The sequence below is a fragment of the Tupaia chinensis genome, unplaced genomic scaffold (genome assembly GCF_000334495.1).
Source record: "Tupaia chinensis unplaced genomic scaffold, TupChi_1.0 Scaffold149560_1, whole genome shotgun sequence".
Lineage (NCBI taxonomy): Eukaryota > Metazoa > Chordata > Mammalia > Scandentia > Tupaiidae > Tupaia > Tupaia belangeri.
In genome coordinates this window covers 1,183,593-1,197,660 of record NW_006209405.1, presented here as the reverse complement: position 1 = coordinate 1,197,660, position 14,068 = coordinate 1,183,593, and the positions used below count along the sequence as shown (strand labels likewise).

Sequence of the window (14,068 nt, the reverse complement as noted above, 5' to 3'; positions counted from 1 at the left end):
GGGTATGATTTCTTGCTTTCTGTCTCTCTGTCTCTCTCTGGTGAGTGCACGCACCCTATAGCAAAATCTCTCTCTCTAAAAAAAAGTAAATGTCATAATGTACTTAGGAATTTTTGTAAACTCTAAATCATACAGCTTGTGAGTACTTCTAAAATGAGGGTGATATATTATTGATCTAAATCTACCTTGCAGTCATGTACCCCTAGTATGTAGCACAGGGCCTAGTATATATAAATGATTACAGAGAGTGGGAGATGGGGAGAGTGAGAGGGAAAGAAGGAGAAAAATAGAGAGGCAAGACATCTGAGGGACACAGAAATGGAGGATTGTCTGTTGATGATAATGTGTATGACATCTTCAAATAGACTGGTGGAATGTCTGTTCATGTTGGGTTAATTCATTTTACAGGCTACAGTGATGTACAGTGAGTGAATGTATAAAAAAATTGATAATTAAAATTTTAAAATAAATTTTAAAAAGATTGTTAACTGAAATTAAAATGAATTAAGAGTCTTAAACGTCTAAATATCTGATGATTTAAAAGGATTCATTGACTAGTCCTTTGTACTGGGCTAAATGGCCTCTTGGCCTCCTCCAGCTTTTAGATTCAAGGACTGACAATAAAATAGCATGTGGAGTTAGGAAGATTATTATAAGATAGATAAACTTTCAAATAAGAGAAGAAGCTGCAGGATTGTGTATTATGGGATGGTATATCATACAACATGAATAACATAATGTAATGTTCAGTATTGAAGAAGATAAATACATATATCCTTGATTTGATTATCATACACTATATACATACCTTAAGGGGGAAAAAAAGCAGAAACATACTGGAGCCAGCCAGGTGGCATGGTGGTTAAGGTGGCTGGATTCCACATGGCAGACTGTACATTCAAGTCCCAGAGCTGGTGGCTTGAAAAACACTCTGGACACGTGTGTGTTCATGTGTGCCCAAAATCCCAAGAATGGAGGAGAGGGGACTGTGACGTGGCCGTCCCTCCTGGGAGATGATTTCTTTTTTTTTTTTTTTGGAGAGATTTTTCGCTATAGGGCGTGTGCACTCGCCAGACAGACAGAGAGAGACATAGAGACAGAAAGCGAGAAATCATCCCCCAGGGGGGATGGTCACGCCGCAATCCCTTCTCTTCCATTCTCCTCTCGGGATCCTGGGCACGCACGCACACGCGCCCGGCGTGAGTTTAAGCCACTGGGTCTGGGACGCGAACCACGGTCGACTACGTGGGAGTCCAGCGACATAGCCATTACGCTAACTGCTGGTTCCCCTGGGGGATGATTTCTCACTTTCACTCTTTCTGTCCCTCTCTCTCTCAGGCCAGCACACATGCCTCATAACAAAACTAAAACAAAACAAAACAAAACCATACTGTAGCCAACAAAGATATATATTGATTATATATAAACCAGAAATCATTTAAAAAGCTTTCCAGGAATTGCTTAATGTTCTAAACAAAACAAAACAAATAAACATGTAGCAGTTGATGGAAAGAAAGATTTTCCCCCAGGATCACAAAACTGCAAGATAGAAGTAGTTAACACAAACTGATGGCTCCCAGCGACGGCTGTGTTTTAGCTGCCCTCAGACCTATGGGCAACACACAGATTCTCACAAACCTTTGTGGCAAGTTAAATTCTATTTTAAACCCATCATTTCTCAAATGGGCTTGAAAGCCCAGTGGAATTGCAATGGCATCTGTTCAGTACTGCAGGACATGTCATGTGCCCAAGGGAAGAATCTAGGGAACATGTTCTACCTTATGAGGGATCTGGGGCAGATGGTGGTGGCACAACCTAGAGTGCACTTCTGCCACAGATGACTGAAATGTTGGACTAAGTGATCCCAAGGAACTGGTGGAACACAGTCTCTCTAGTAGTCTGTAAGTGGTAATAATTTGATTTTTCAAGGCTCATGAATTGGCATCATTTGGAGTGTATCTGTCATGGACCTTTGCACTTTGGAAGGAAATGAAATAAAGTTCTAAGGAAATTTTAAATGTCTCAGCAAACTTGGTTATTTTTATTTGTTTTTAAAACTACGTTTTATTTCTTGAAGACCCCATTATTGTGGTTGTTTTTCTTTCCGTCATATAAATGTGGAACTCCGATTATTTCCGACCCTTTGTGTCTGGAATATTTTAGTTTGGAGAAAATGAGATGGTGACATTACTACTTTCTCTCTCAAACCAAGGGCACTATTTGGGCTTTATGCCAAAGGGTTGGGAAGGCAGATGTAATCATGAATTTGTGGTCTCTGTAGAGTAGGTAAGGCTTTCAACCCTTGTGGAAGCTGAACTTACAAGGAAGCTTAGCAGTTATCCTTCCAGATGTCCAGCTTACAAATACCAGAGGTGTTATTTTCAATATCAAATGTATAGATAAGTACCATGGGTTGTTTTTTCGATCTAGAGTCACATTCAGTGGATAAACTTCATTTCCAGATCTGGCAGTCTGTCAGATAGCTCCCTTTAAAGTTATCTGGAGAAAATCTACCAAAAATGATTAAATTCATGATCATTTTTATTCTTGGCTAGGAACTTGCCTCTCCTCCAGGGCTCAACAGGCTTAAATTGTTATGTGAGTTTGTACAGTATATAGTTTGTTGTCAAATATTTATCTCTGTCTAAAAATTAAATGTCCTGAGATACAATTTCTTTTTAACTGAATAAATCAATAAGAGAAAGAAATAACTTCTCATTTAGCCAATTTTTAATCAATATTTTTCATGAAAGGCTGAAATGTTAGCTGAATCTTGGCTTTTGTCATTTGAAATATAATTTGTGTGTTTAAGAATTTATGTGCCCATCAGAGTTTGGACTTCATGTACTGAAAGGAAAATTGATTTATAGGCCCAAACAGCTGCAAGAGTAGAGCCAATGCCAGAAATGAATGCGAGTCAATTATTTAAGGCAAATGGGACCTTAATCACCACAGCAATAGAGAAATCTCAAATTCAATTACACCCTGGATTTTCATGCTTTGATTTGTGGGCTTTTCTTTATCTCTTATTTTACAGAGGCCTTTGAAATTGTTGTTCGCCATGCCAAGAACTACACCAATGCCATGTTCAAGAACAACTACCCAAGCCTGACCCCACAAGCTTTTGAGTTTGTGAGTGAATTTTTCACAGATGTGTCTCTCTATATCTTGGGTTCTGACATCAATGTGGATGACATGGTCAACGAACTGTTTGATAGCCTGTTTCCAGTTATTTATACCCAGCTAATGAACCCAGGCCTGCCGGAGTCAGCCTTAGACATTAATGAGTGCCTCCGAGGGGCAAGACGTGACCTCAAAGTATTTGGGAATTTCCCCAAGCTTATTATGACCCAGGTGTCCAAGTCACTGCAAGTCACTAGGATCTTTCTTCAGGCACTGAATCTCGGAATTGAAGTGATCAACACAACCGATCACCTGAAGTTCAGTAAGGACTGTGGCCGAATGCTTACTAGAATGTGGTACTGCTCTTACTGCCAGGGACTGATGATGGTTAAGCCTTGTGGTGGCTACTGCAATGTGGTTATGCAAGGCTGTATGGCAGGCGTGGTGGAGATTGACAAGTACTGGAGAGAATACATTCTCTCTCTGGAAGAACTTGTGAATGGCATGTACAGAATCTATGACATGGAGAATGTACTTCTTGGCCTTTTTTCAACGATCCACGATTCCATCCAGTATGTCCAGAAGAATGGAGGGAAGCTGACAACCACTGTGAGTACCAGTCTACAGTTTTGAGAGGGATTGGGCCTTAATGGGGTAGGGTGGCCCGGCCAGTAGCAAGCATTGACGGAGAGAAATGAGGAAAAAATTAGAGGGTGGGCAGTGATTACAGATCACAAAACAAGGCAGTACATTAAGACCATGGGCAATAGCATCATAAAGTTTCATTTTGAATTTTAGCTCCACCCACTTCCTTCCTATGGAACATTGGAGAATCATTTTGTCTTAATGAGCTTCGTTTTTCTGATTTGTGAAATAAGGATAAAAAGAATATCTCCTTCACAGGGAATAGTCTGTGTTAAAGTACTTAGCATCTCTCTGGTACATGGTAAATCTTCAATGGATATTAGCTATTATTACCATTATTGTCAGTTATCATAATTCTCATAACAACCCTATGAAGTGGGAGCTGTTATCTTCATTTTATAAATGAGGAAATTGAAGCTAAGTGAAACTGCAGTTTGCCCAAGGACACCCAGCTATAGTTAGTGGAAGAGCCATGATTGAGAAATTGATTAGGTCTCCTTTAATTTGGTTATCACTGATTTTTCTATTGTGATTTTACTATCAAGCTGTTAATCATGTGTATCCCATTACCATTTTGAGTAAAGACTTTGAACACAAGAGACCCAGCTGGAACTCACTAACTAAACCTACACAAGAGCTTAAACAAGACAAAACATCCATGTTGCCTAGCAGTTGTGTTTGTAGCCATGGTTATGCCTGTCTATGGCTGATGGGATGTGTAATGGGGACAGGACATTCTGTAAGTGAGGCAGCAGTATGCTTGGTTTCTGCCAGACGTTGTTAATCACAGAACCAGGTGATACCCACTTCCCATGTAGAACAGGACAGCAGAGAGCTACCAGCTAGCTGCCCCTAAGGTAGCAATTTATTCCTGAATGCTGTCAGCTTTGTAGGAGGTGGGAGAATAGTATTATGCATACCACTGTTGGGCTCCTACCACATCTCAGGTTCTCTGCTGGCAAATTTATATAATATTACTGCACAGTAACTCCTGAGGTTCTCTGCTGGCAAATTTATATAATATTATTTCACAGTAACTCCCAAAATAGGTTCTAATATTTTCCCCACTCTACACAGAAGGATATAAAGCTTAGTGGGGTTAAATACCTTGCCCAAGATAACAAAGCTAGTTTAGTGGGAGGAGCTGGGATTTGGTAGCTTTGGTTGACTCAAGCGATTACCTTCTTCTATATACTGCAACTCTTGTATACTCTGAGCCATTGCTTTTCTAGAACGTGGAGGGCAGTTTGAGCCATTAAGCCTTGTCTTTAAACTCTGGAAGTACAAAATGATAGGGGTAATTGGTTTCTTTGGTGAATTAAAATAGGAAGGAGGACAAAAAATGATGCAACCCTCGGCATGGCTACTTATGGAGCTGCTCTAATTGCCCCATTCACAATGTTAGCCATTTAAAACACATTTGCTGAGAAAATATTTTATAGTAAAATGAACGGAAATGTCCTATCTAACGATGGTGTTCTTTAGTGGCTAATTATTCCCTTGACTGCTTTATAATTTGAAGCCAGATTCTGCTGCCTTATGCAAAAGTAAATCTCACGGAACTAGAAAACAAAAAGTAAATGCATTTATATGTTTGTTCACCTACTACTGATTGAGGGCCAACTATGTGTATACAAACAAGGACACCAGAGATTTAAAAATGTCTTCAGTAAGAGAAAAAATGAGACAACCTTGATGATAGGGTGTGTGTTTAAAGGTAGCCTCTGATATTGGTGATTTGACAGCAATGTAATTGATCTTGAAGATAGGTCGGTCTGTAGTGCTTTCACACACACACACATACACACACAAATGAAGTAGGGAGCTTGTAAGGAATTAAATGCACTGTTCTGATCAGGCACTAGACATGAAAGTTTATTTAGTAAATACTTATCTGCTTTGTATATGGCACTTTGTTACATACTGGGTATTTGAAACTATGCAAGACATAGTTCTTAAGTCTTAAAAAGGCTAGTTGGTAAACAGACACGTAAATAAATAAATTTCACCATAGTGAACATTTCACTGTGATATGAATGTTGGAAGGGCCTTGAGAGATTAGCTAGTCCATTCCCATCGATTTACAAATGAAGAAATAAAGTTCAGGGAGGCTTACCCAAAGTTATATAATTAATGGAAGACCGAGTAATAGAATCCAAGGTCATCTACTTTTGCAATCTAATCCTCCTCCTGCCATAACAGTCTGTCCCCCAGTAGACTTTCCCAGACTTTTGCTCTAAAAGCTCCTTAAGATTTTGCAAAGACCTAGTGAACTTAAATTGGACAGCTACTTCAGGTTTCCAAACCTTATACATTTTAGGTACATGCACACACACGCACACGTGTGCATGTGCACCTGCATGCATGTATGTGTGCAGGAAGAGTACATTTCATGTCATTATCATGGAGGAAGAAAGGCCTTGGCCGTCAAGAGGTGTTCAGTGATGCAGTCACTTTCTGTTTTGGCCGTTAAGGGCCTGATTGCTCCCAGCTCCCAGCTGGTTATGAGAGTGTGAAGTCTGCCATCTCCAGGGAATGCCTCAACTAAACCAGAAAGCATATGTAAACTTCCTTGCTCCTATTCTATGATCACCAGCTCTAAATAATATGTACCAAATGGCAGGGGCAGGGGAATCATTGGCCAGGTGTGATCCAGCCCGTGCTCTGGGCCAGAAAGAAGTTAGGCCACTTATAGGGGTGAGAGGAAGTGAGGGCTGTGTAAGCTGCAAAATTGTATTCATGTTAACAAACCCACAGAATGCCCCAAAGCAAAAGCTGGTTGAAAACTAAAGCAATAATGAGATTCTGCTGTAGCACCCTCACCTTCCTGTTGTGATTTAAAAAAAAAAAAAAAAAAAGAGAGAGAGAGAGAGAAAAAAAAAGTAAAGCCCTGCCAGTTAGTCCTTCTTGACGTTCAGCTGTGGTAAGAGGCCTCTTTAAAATTGTTCTTCCTGGGGTCAGCAGGTGGCATGGTGGTTAAGGTGCTAGATTCCCATATGGCCAACCGCAGTCCGAATCCTGAGCTGGTGGCTTGAAACTCATGCCAGGCATGTGTGCATGCATTCCCAAAATCCCAAAAGGAGATAGGATTACGGTGTGGCCATTAGCCCTGGGGATGATTTCTTGTTTTCTGTCTCTGTTTTTCTCCAGTGAGCACAGATGCCCTATAGCAAAAATCTCTCAAAAAGAAATAAAAATGTTCTTCCTGGGACCAGCAGGTGGCGTAGTGGTTAAGGTGCTGGATTCCCATGCGGCTGACCGTGGTTTGAGTCTTGTGCCTGATAGCCTGATAAATCACATTGGGCACTTGTGACTTTTTCCCCCCAAATTCCAGAAGGATGGGAGAGAAGGGACTGCAGCATGGCTATCCCCACAGGGCATGATTTTTCACTTTTCTTCTCTCTGTCACTCTCAGGCAAGTGGACACTCCATGGCCAAAAACAAAAACAAAAAAAAACAAAAAAAAAAAACACCCAAAAACAAACTATAAAAAAAATATAAGTGCCCAAGTTGATTCTGATGCTCCCTTGGGAGCAAATCTAGCCACCATCTAGAGGTTGGAAGGGAATGGCCCAAGTTCAACAGGCAGTTAGTGGAAAACCCAGGACCTCAGATCCTTTACCTGTAAAATATGAGGTTGATACATGGGGAGTAAATGAAATGATAGGTTCAGGAACATGGCAAGTGCTTGCAAAGTTCCAGTCCAAATGGACAATGGATTTTTCTTCACCCTCTTTTTAAGTGCCATGATCTCTTAATGTTATTTCAGTACAAAGAAGTGGATAAAGACAGTAAGTGTGTGAAAATGTATGTGCTTGTGTGCATGTGTGGATGCATACATATGCAAGAGGAGAGAAGGGAGGGAGGGAGGAACTTTGCACTAAAAATTTTTTTTTAAATATTAATGATGAAACTGTTCATAGATCCATTTTGACCCTTCATATAAATTTGCAAACTAGGATAAATATCTTGGCCCCAAGTGAGTATTGAGTAGGTCTTTAATAGTATTTGGTTGAATGTATCACTGTTAAATAGATCAACACATTATTGAATTCCACATCTTATACCTTGAAGCAATTACAAATATGTACAGTTTTCAAGACATTTATTTTCAATACTATTGTTACACCTGAATTGTTCAATGCTATATCTTCTTTTGTAAATGCAACTCCTTTTTAAAAAAGAATTATTTATTTTGTTTATCATTGTTATTATTTTTTAATTTGCTACAGGCACATGAGAGAGAGAGAGAGAGGGTGAGAAAGCAAGCTACCAGGTCCGGGACTCGAACTGTGATCAGCCATGTGGGAGTCCAGTGCCTTAATCACCATGCCACCTGCTGGCCCCTATAAATGCAACTTCTTATTCTGAAAACCATTTTGATTGTCATTACCATATATCTATGTATGGACTATATGTGTAGCCATTGCACATTTTATCTAGAAGTCATCTATTCATTCAATGAGTAATAATCGGCATGTTGAGTGTTTATCCCTCTCCCAGAAACTTCTCAAAACTTTCTATGATTTTGTTTACTTTCTAATCCCTAAAGTGATTGCTCACATATCCTCACATTGTTGTTTGCACTTTTATTTTTACAGTGTATACTCATGTACTTTATTGATTCATTAATGCTTCCTCCCCCACAATTTCATTACTTAGGCTTGTTATAAGCTTCACTGGATGTTGTGCAAAATTGTAACCTTTTCTACCACCGCTGTTTCTCCTTCTCTTTCCTCATCGTGGTATTCTATTTAGCACTACCTGAAATAGGATTTGTTTCCGGAAACGTCTTTTGAGCATCTAATTGTGAAAGCACTATGGTAGACACTAGGGATTGAAGGGAGTGGCTGGACAGATGACCATGGCTCTGTTGCTGCCCTCAGGGGTCACTCAGCTAGTAGGTGATAGAGCTAGGATGAAAAGCTGAATCTGACTCCACAGCTATATGCTCTCAGCCATGACTCTATATTGCTCTCTCAAACAGTTCACTCTCTCTTCACCAGAATCTTCATTCCCCGAACACAGGCTAAATAGGTTTTTATTGTATTATTTAATATCCTGTATTACTCCCTACTGTTTTTCCAGCTGCACAATCAGTTTTTGAATTCATTCTCCCTCCTTGGAGACATTTGCTCTAGAATTTCCCAATGAAGTACTAAAAGGCATGAGATTTTTGTCTTCATAACATTTAAAGGCACAGAGTAGTTTCTAGAAGAAGGAAGAAACGTTTGTGTAGGAGATGGAATAGCCAGTCACACAGTCAGATGGCTTTGCCTAGAACCTCTGTGAACAGTACCTGTGGTGAGGAGCATGTTTTCTTCCCACTGCAATGCTGGGAATCTGCCTGTTGGGCCAACAGCTAGTTTTTAATGCATCTGCCTTTCAGTCCAGGCTTAAAAGTACATCCGGATTACCATTTAGGTTTCCTTAGTAGTAACATTGTCTACTGAGACCCTATCATACTCTGAAATCCAAGTACATGCATTTCCTTTGCTAGGATTTCTGAAGATATCTTCAGTGTAGTCAGTATTTATTTATATGTGCTAGAGAGCTCTAGGGAAGATTCTCTGTTGATCCTCAATAAAAATTCACTCTATCAAATTCTTATATTTTGCTGTCTCTGTGAGTGACTGTAACTCATCAGAATTTCCAAGATTAGCCCTAACTTCCTCTCTGCTTTGAAGGCTGAGGTTATTTCTCAAGTGTCAGAATGTCAGTGTTTTTCTCCTCACAAACTATCACTTTGGACTTTTCATTTTTTAGTCTCAGATAGAGATACCTCGTTTGAATTCATACAAGCTATTTTTGGTACCAAGTGATTTGAAAGTGGTAAAAACAAATAAGTGGCCCACTACTTAATTAGTGGCTGCAGGTTAGCATCTAGAACTGTGGTGAGCAACCTTATTTGCATGAAGTCCATTTCTGGAAAGATAAAAATGTTTACAGCCTGCCATCTTTTTTTTCATTCACAATAAAATAGCTTCAGTAATTTACATGCTGAAAGATACAGTATTTAAACATAATTAACTTATTTATTAAAAGAATATAGGGGATGGGAGGTGGCATGGTATTTAAGGCAGCTAGATCCTACATGGCCAGCTGAGTGTTTTGAGTCCCTGACCTGACTACTTGAATAACACTCCAGTTGTGTGTGTGTGTGTGTGTGTGTGTGTGTGTGTGTGTGTGTGTATGTGTGTGTATGTGCCCAAACTGTTGTTAGGAGAGGTGGAGAAGAAGGGAGTGTGGTGTAGCATCTCCCATAGGGGATGCTTTCTCACTTTCCCTCTCTATCTATCTCTGGTGAGCATATGTACCCTCTAGCAAATTAAGAATAATAATGATAAAAATACAAATGAATACATTAGTACCACTTTTTAGACAATAAATGTTCACTTCAAGGCAAGTTTCAAAAGATAGTCACAGAAGGGAAACTTTTTTGTTTAGTTTGCCAGAGGGTTCATGTATTTGCCAGAGACAAAGAGAGAGAGGTAGAAAGCACCCTCCCCCACAATGTTACATGGTCCCACTGCAATCTCTTCTCCATTCTCCATCCTGTCAGGATTTGGGCCGTGCACACACACACACACACACACACACACATACACGCTCAATGTGTTCATCAAGCTACCAGTGCAGGGAATGAACAGTGCAGTTTTCCTTGTGGGATCTGGCTCCCTCAACCACTAGGCCATGGAGCCATTCCAGGGATTTTTATTTTATTATTTCATATTTGATTTATTTACTTGAGAAATTGTTTCTATAGGGCACATACGCTTGCCAGTGAGACGGAGAGACAGAAAGTAAGAAATCACTCCCCTGGGGATAGATAGCCATGTCACAATCCCTTCTCTGCCTTTCTCCCTCAGGATTCTGGACACATACATGCTGGCATGAGCTTCAAACCACTGTGCCTGGGACTTGAACCGTGGTCTACTCTATGGGAGTCCAGGATCTTAACCACCATGCCACCTGCTGGTCTTAGAGGGTGTTTTGTTTTGTCTTGTTTTTTTTATGTTTCATCCTGAACTCAATATTATGGGTCATATAGAAAATTAGGTGAAGTCTTCACAAATGTAGAATTGCAGCCTTTGCTTTGGCAAGAAGAGGCAGCATGATGACCAGTTGTTTACATGCTCTGAATCTTTAGAAAGAAGTTTTTACCTGTTATCTGTGCTCAGTGGCTACTGTTGTGACAGAAACACATCCTTGAGAACTGTGATCTGAGATTTTAACCCTGAGTGCGAGCAAAAAAGTTAGTCTGCCACAGTTTCATGGATGCTGGTTGAAAGAAGACTCCTGATCAGAGGTGGATGGTTTTTAACTAACAGCAATACCAGGAGTCAGAGTATCAGCATTTGTGCCAGGTCCCTGAGCCCCGATTTCCACAGTAAAACGTTAGGCAAAGAGGGCTGGAGAACTCCTGCACATGCAGTGAGCCACACTCAGGAGAGGAACTTGGAGCTTAGGGAACCCAAATGTTTTGTAATAGATGGCGAGCCCATCTGCTCTTCTCGATGAAGGGAGACACTGTCTTCCAAGGGTACTTGCTATACAAAGATACTTGAGAAAGTCAGTCTGGTACAAAGGGCAGGCAATCAGCGCGCTTGTTTGTAAGACATGCAGAAGCACCAGAGGCCCACAGGGAATTATCTTTGAACACATGCCCCTGCCCCCAAACACACACTTGTCTTGAATGGTTGCAAGGGCCTCTCAAGTTCACAGTACTTTTAGAGGATTGGGCAAGGAAATTAGAAGTCAGTAGAAGACAATTAACTTAGCCATAACTGGCTGGCCAAAAGGCAGGTTTATTTGCTACCTATTGGAAGGTGGCAGAAGGCGCATCAAAAAGATGGAACAGTAGCAGTTTTCTCAGCTCTTCAGAGAATACCTTAAAAACAGGTATCAAGGGGGCTCCTGATTGTTGTCTCTCATCAAGAGTAAACTGCTACTTTGGGCCTTGGGCGGCTACCCCATCACTCTCTTTCGGTCTCTAAGCTAGCCTTTCTTTTCTTGCTAGTTCAGAGACAAGGTTGGGAGTTGTGTATTGCTAAGTGACTTGGCTGAAGGAAGTTTTCTTTTACTGCATTTCTAAGGTGAAGCATGGGATAGCCGCAGGGGCATAAGCAAATACTTATCCATGACTGCTGGGAGTGACATGGAGAGCTGATATGTTGTTGGGATATATACAGAAAAGTTACAGTATCAGGGATACTTGCCCAAATGGGCAGAACTCTGGGAAGACCTTCCTGCAACCATATATACATATAATTTTTGAGAGGTTTTTGCCATAGGGTGTGTGCACTCGTCAGAGAGGCAGAGAGAGATAGAGAGACAGAAAACGAGAAATCACCCCCCAGGGTAATGGCCACGCCGCAATCCCTTCTCCTCAATTCACTTCTCCTCTTGGGATCTTGGGCACGCATGCACACACGCCCAGTGTGAGTTTAAGCCACTGGGTTCAGGACTCGAACCGTGGTTGACTACATGGGAGTCTAGCAACATAGCCATTGTACCAACTGCTGGTCTCTGCAACCTGATATTCTGAAAACCTATGTGCTCCCAGGATAACAGTGAAAAATTCCAAAATGTTTTCCTTTTTTCTCTTTCTTTCTCTTTCTTTTTAATTATTATTTTTTTAATGTTGAGTGACCAGGCAATCAGAGTACAGTGAAAGTAGTCTTCTACTTCATGAGGGCAGAAAAGCCTCTGAATACTTGTCCTCTTCATTGCAAAAACTGAAATGTCTCAGAAAACATGGAGTCATGTATGTAGCATGATTCCTATGTGATTCTTTTTCCCCAGTTGGCACAGGGTTACTCTTAACAAATGTAGTACTATTTTTTAAAATTTTTAATTTTATTTATTCATGTATTTATTTTTAATTTGACCAGAGAGAGCCAAAGAGAGAGAGGGGGAAACTGAGGAAGCAAACCACCAGGTCCAGGGCTCAAACTGTGATTAGCCATGTGGGAGTGTCCAATACCTTAACCACTCTGCCACCTGCTGGCCGCTGTAGTGCTACATTATTTACTACAATAGCACCCTCAGGTGACCTTGGCTCCCTAACCTTTTTTTTTTTTTTTTAATTTTGCTGTAAGGGCACATGTGCTTACCAGAGTCACAGGCAGAGATAGAGATAGAGAGAGAGACATCCCCTAAAGAAGATGGCCACACCACAATCCCTTCTCCTCCATTCTGTTCTTGTGGGTACAGGACTCAAACCACACAGTTGGTCATGTGGGATATAGCTGCCTTAATCACCACACTACTAACCTCTTATGACTATGCATTTTACTGTCTTGTGCAGATCTCTAGCAGAAAATGCTGTCTAACTTAGACTACTTCTTAAAATGGCAAATCCTCCTACTTCCACCTTAAAAATCAAGAACATAGTTTGAACATCAGGTCATTTTTTTAAAGACATCCCTGGTCATTTTTTAATGAGGTCACACTATAGTATAGTAAGTTCCTCAAGGAAGGGAGTAATTTGAAATTTATGGTAATAAAAGGTTTCACAAAAGGCCAAGAAAAGAGGATTCGGAGCAAATGTCTTCCAGTATGTTGCAGGCAGTAAAAGATAAAATACAAATTTTATCAGTTCTCAGCAGCCAGGATTTGTTGAGTACTGAGTGTTGGGCACTGTTCTGAGTCTTACAGTTTACCATTTCTTTTGCTGTTGGGGGTAGAATATTAATAAGACAAATGACCTTTGTTTTGGTGAAAGTGCAGGTTTCTTTTTTTTGTTTTCTAATTTGCTATAGGGCACATGCACTTGCTGGAGAGAGAGAGAGAAAGAGAAAGAGAGAGAGAGAGAGAGAGAGAAAGCACCCCCCAGTGAGAAATGGCCATGCCGCATTCCCTTTACCTTCATTGTCCTCTTGGGATTTGGGGCATTCACACACACACACCCAGCCTATTTTTCAAGTCACCAGATCCAGGACTAGAACCATGTGGGTTGCCCATGTAGGATCCAGCCACTTTAACCACCATGCCACTAGCTGGCCTCCAAAAATACAGGTTTCTTAATGTCTTTTACAAACATCTCTTTGGGAAGCACAAATCCTAACTTTCACATTTCATACAGGGGTTGGGAGAAGGGTTGATACTGCCTCCTTATAACCCAATTCAAATGCTTTATGAAGAATATTCAGAAAGTGAATTAATTTTCCCTTTTTCATTTCACTCAGAATGCCTAAAACAGAGTAGGAAGCAGAGTCATTATATTTGGGTGCTGTCTATTATCATTTACTGACTGAGAGTCTATCTAAGTCTTTCTGCCTTTTGCAGATAATTAATT

The 14,068-nt window shown here is 40.5% G+C and overlaps 1 protein-coding gene across 1 annotated transcript in view; it reads left to right on the top strand.

The window, feature by feature from the left end:
* Positions 1-14,068, top strand: part of GPC3 (glypican 3) — a 488,207-nt gene that overhangs the window by 229,965 nt on the left and 244,174 nt on the right. Inside the window, exon 2 of the mRNA XM_006171443.2 lies at positions 3,038-3,732. Coding sequence (XP_006171505.1) covers positions 3,038-3,732 — 695 coding nt within the window. The remainder of the gene's footprint in view (positions 1-3,037; positions 3,733-14,068) is intronic.